The sequence below is a fragment of the Odontomachus brunneus genome, unplaced genomic scaffold (genome assembly GCF_010583005.1).
Source record: "Odontomachus brunneus isolate Ranch 3 - 2012 unplaced genomic scaffold, Obru_v1 Obru_scaffold_114, whole genome shotgun sequence".
NCBI lineage: Eukaryota > Metazoa > Arthropoda > Insecta > Hymenoptera > Formicidae > Odontomachus > Odontomachus brunneus.
The window spans coordinates 396,252-400,508 of record NW_022639564.1 but is presented as its reverse complement, the minus strand read 5'-3'; the positions used below and the strand labels follow the sequence as shown (position 1 = coordinate 400,508).

Genomic DNA, 4,257 nt, shown 5'->3' with positions numbered 1-4,257 from the left:
AGAGAGAGAGAGAGAGAGAGAGAGAGAGAGAGAGAGAGAGAGAGAGAAGGGGGAGAGAGAGAAGGGGGAGAGAGAGAAGGGAGTAGAGTAAGAAGAAGCAAAGGGAGATAGAGAAAAAGAGAGTTTGAGCGAAAGGAGAGACAAGGCGGAACAAGAGTGAGAGTGAGAGCGAAGGCAAGAGGTGGACGAGATTGCCTGTAGTTGGGTCGCGTTCAAGTTTGAAAGCAGTTTGCATCTTAATTAAGTAATGATATCGCGGCGGGGACAGTCGATGAGAGAGCGCGCCACCTTACCCCTTTACGCTCTCTGTCGCTCCCTGAGGCCGCAATATGCTCGCGATGCCGGCTGGCGCACGAGCCTGGGCGTGCGCGCCTCCTTCGTGCTAAACATCCTTAAACGGTTTCGAACTAATTTTCGTGGATTAGAACGACGAGGGTAGCGAGCTAACTCGAGCGTACGACATAGCTTAGTATTAAGATGTCTCGTATTACGCGATCAACAATATCAAGTGAGTAGGTGACTCGCAGAGAAGGAGATAGGGAGATAGATACGAATAAAGAGAGAGAGAGAGAGAGAGAGAGAGAGAAAGAGAGAGAGAGAAAGAAAGGGTAACTCGCAGACGGCGAGGGATCCGGGGAGGCATCCCGCTCTGTTGGAGTCGATGAACTCGTGCGTGCTTTGAATGAACGAGAGCGTATTCTCTAAGCGTCCGCGTAGCAACCCGCGGCGGCTTTTTGCTGCGGCTCGCGACGGAAAAATGCGATTGTCGCGATGTTGCTCCCGGGCGTTTCCGGGAAATCTTTACGGAATATTTATTGCACGCGTCGTTGCGCGAATCGCACGGCAAGTTTCCTCCGAGTAATTTATCTGGAAAATATCGTTCACTCTCGCGGGATATGTCTCTGCGCTGCGGAATGGTGCTTTGCAGCGGTCTGGTTACGCAACGAAAAGAAAAAAAGAACAATAGGTACAAAACTCGAAAAACTTTAGACATATATATTGCGTGAAAAAAAAATATATAAATAAAACGTGATCTGCAACAGAGCGAGAGTACATGTGTCTGGGGATTTGTAGATTACGCGTTTAGCAATACATGGACGGCGCGAAGCTTTGAATTGAATCGGTAACTTTTTAATCTCGTGTATATACAGAGTTCTCTAGAGCAATTAAGGCAACTCGTGGCTATGCGGCGAAGCTAACAATTTACAGTACAGGCCGGCGAATGAGATTGGAAGATGAATCGGATTAAAGTTAAAAATTCACGTATTAGAGAAAGCGCAATGATGGGACGTAACTGTCACCGCTCGAAACGAAACGGATCCTGATTATCCGACGAGTTTTTAATTTAAAATTAGCCTCACCTGTTACACACATATACACACACGCGCACACATAATCGCATGTAATCCCATCGCCATAAATAGCATACAGATTTCTCTCTAACGTGACTTTTCTCTTTTTGTTTCAGGTAAGCGAGACTCTGCGATCAGTCACTCGCCTAAATCGTACGTATGTATGTGTATATTCAGTCAAACAAATGTAATCTTATCTTTCGTGGAATCCTCGGAAGATTTACCGAAATCGTACCGATCTCCCAGATCGTACTTCACCAATTTCTTTGATATTATTGAATATGACATATCTAACGGGGTAAAAATAAAAAATAAATAAATGAACAATAAGAAATGTAAACAGAAAAAATTTAGCTTAGAACAGAAATATTTAACTTTGCGCATGTTACATTAAACAGAAATCAAGTAAGATTCATGAGGTACAATTTCGTCAATTATCCCTTCAATAGTCTTAAGAGGATTCTTCTGAAACTAAAAGAAAGGTATTCTAGGACAATCTTACATATTAGAGGAATATTGTCTTTTATCTACAGTGTCAGTCTTCTTTTTAACGGGGATCTCTTTCAAGAAGAGAATATTCAATTAAACATATTTCTCTTGCTTCAAAACGAAGAATATTAGAATGTCATTTCCGATTAATAGTTTGCTTCTCAGTTCATTAGAAGAAGAATATTCTTTCGGTAGGAGTTTCTGTTTAGAGTATAGGATTATAGAAAATAGCACCTTTTGCAACTGGAGCTCTTTTTTTTCCACGGAAGAGACGTTAAAATATTTTCCTTTTACCCTTAGATGAATCTTCTTGAGAATAAGATTATATTCTTTTTGGCTGCTCGCATAATTGACGAGCAAAATCGTGGGGCGATCGCGCGAAGCGAATTGAGCTGATTCTACGTAAGTTCCGTGCAGACCGCAGATTTTTCCGCTTCCTACGATTTATCCGACTGATCCGTTTCGCGCGATTGCCTCGCGATTTATCCCTCCCCCCTTTTTTCCACCCCTCATACCCCAGACGAGCACACACAATGCAGCAGCGGGACCAGAGCGCAAAACGTCTGTTTCATTAACTCGCCCTGCAGGCATTTAATTCCGCAGCGTGCGATTCGTTGGAAAACTCGGGGCAACCTTTCCGGAACTTTCGATACCGCGGCAAGTTTTCTCGCGCGAGGGCGGCGAGGAACGCGCGAGTCGGACTATCAATAGTTCATTTATAAGTTTGACTTCGTCGAATTCGTCTCTATCGCGGAACATCCGGTCCGCGCTTCGCCCGCGATTTAATACGCGACTCGTTTTCGCGGGGCGAAGGCTGCGAGATACAACATGCGCGTGCGGGCATACACGTACATACGTATACGGACAGGCAACTTTTTAATCTCGCGTTCAGCTTATCCGTAGCGTACTACGGTATAAACGGCGGAAGATTGCTTGCCAAATGCATCATAAAGTTAGCGGCGCTGCGGAACTTTGAATCGGATGCCTAATTGCATTCCGCAGATGGGCGTGCGAGCGCCGCCCCGCAACAAACGTCCGCGAACGGCGCTGAACCTCTCCGTTTATTTTCGCCCGTCAGCTAATTCTTCCGTTAAATTCGTTCCTCTTACCTTACCGCGCACGAGAACGATGGTATGTGGCGCTCCGTTGACCCATTTGCATCATTGATGATTGACTCGAAACAAAAAAATATACTGGTATAAATATCACTGATATAAATATTACTGGTTTTTCTTCCTTTAGATTAACATTAATTGTAATGAATGAAATGAATAAAAAACACATGTTTTTGGCATAAATTTTTAGCTGGCGAACCAGCTTCGCGGTTACATCTTCTTTCGCGATAATGGTCAGCCTGAAATAAATGGATAAGGTGAAATGTCCTGGCACTTTGCCTGTTTTTGATTCTCTTGCGCGGATTTTATCAAATATTAATAAGATGTATATATGGGAATTAGAAAGATAATATTAATAAATAACTAATAAATCTATAGATAAATAGTAATATACATACTACGCGAAAGAAAATATATTTGAGAAATTAAAAAAAGTATTTATTCGGTGAATATTAATAACGCATATACTTAAACTTAAAATTTTTTATTTAAATAAAATAAGCAATTGCTTCATAAAAAACTGGGGATTCAAGAAAATAGACGGACAGAATTTATAGTAAAAAAATTACTGGGGTTTTTGTAATCGGTGAATAGATCGATATTCTGCAGTAATTCATTATTTTTTCATTTTACATGTGCTATTCATATTTCGGGAATTGAAATATATTATATTAAAACATTTGCTGTTTTTCTAGTAAAATCTGCCATTTTATTTAAATTTTTAACAAAATTTACTATTTTTCTCTTAACAAAATAGACCATATTACATATTAGATTACACATAGTATATTAAAAAGTAATGTATCACAGTATATTATATGTATATTAACTACTAATTAAAAAAAATAATTAATAAATGCCATACACACACTTTAATTTTGTTTATAATAAAATCCGTGTCGAGAATGCCAAAAATAGGCAGAGCGCCGTCTACTGAACATTTTAGCCTACATCCGATGTAAAAAGGGTAACCTCGTTGTCACGATCGCCCGAGATCGAGGGGCCTCGATATTTCCGTCACTTTTTCTAGAACGTGACGCTTCGTGTATCATCAGAACACGGTACATCACAAGATGGAATATTCGATAGACACGTTGAATTTATGCGTATTATTACGCGAATTAAAACGCGTACAATCTCGAAAAATGTTGGAGTGGATGTTGAGCGGGAAGTAGGTTTACCGCAATCGAGATAAATCGATTTCACGATGTGCTCGTCAAAAATCCCACGCTACTCACATGAAATTCGCAGAGAGAGAGAGAGAGAGAGAGAGAGAGAGAGAGAGAGAGAGAGAGAGAGAG

General features: G+C 40.9%; 1 protein-coding gene across 5 annotated transcripts in view; it reads left to right on the top strand.

The window, feature by feature from the left end:
• LOC116849386 (furin-like protease 2) overlaps positions 1–4,257 on the top strand; it is a 474,332-nt gene that overhangs the window by 73,830 nt on the left and 396,245 nt on the right. Inside the window, exon 4 of one of the 5 annotated variants that reach the window (XM_032826508.1) lies at positions 1,469–1,487. The exons of the other annotated variants lie outside the window; for them this stretch is intronic. Within the exon in view, the coding sequence (XP_032682399.1) occupies positions 1,469–1,472 (4 nt within the window). The 3' untranslated portion in view covers positions 1,473–1,487. Of the gene's footprint in view, positions 1–1,468; positions 1,488–4,257 lie in introns of those variants that run through there. 5 annotated transcript variants of the gene reach the window in all.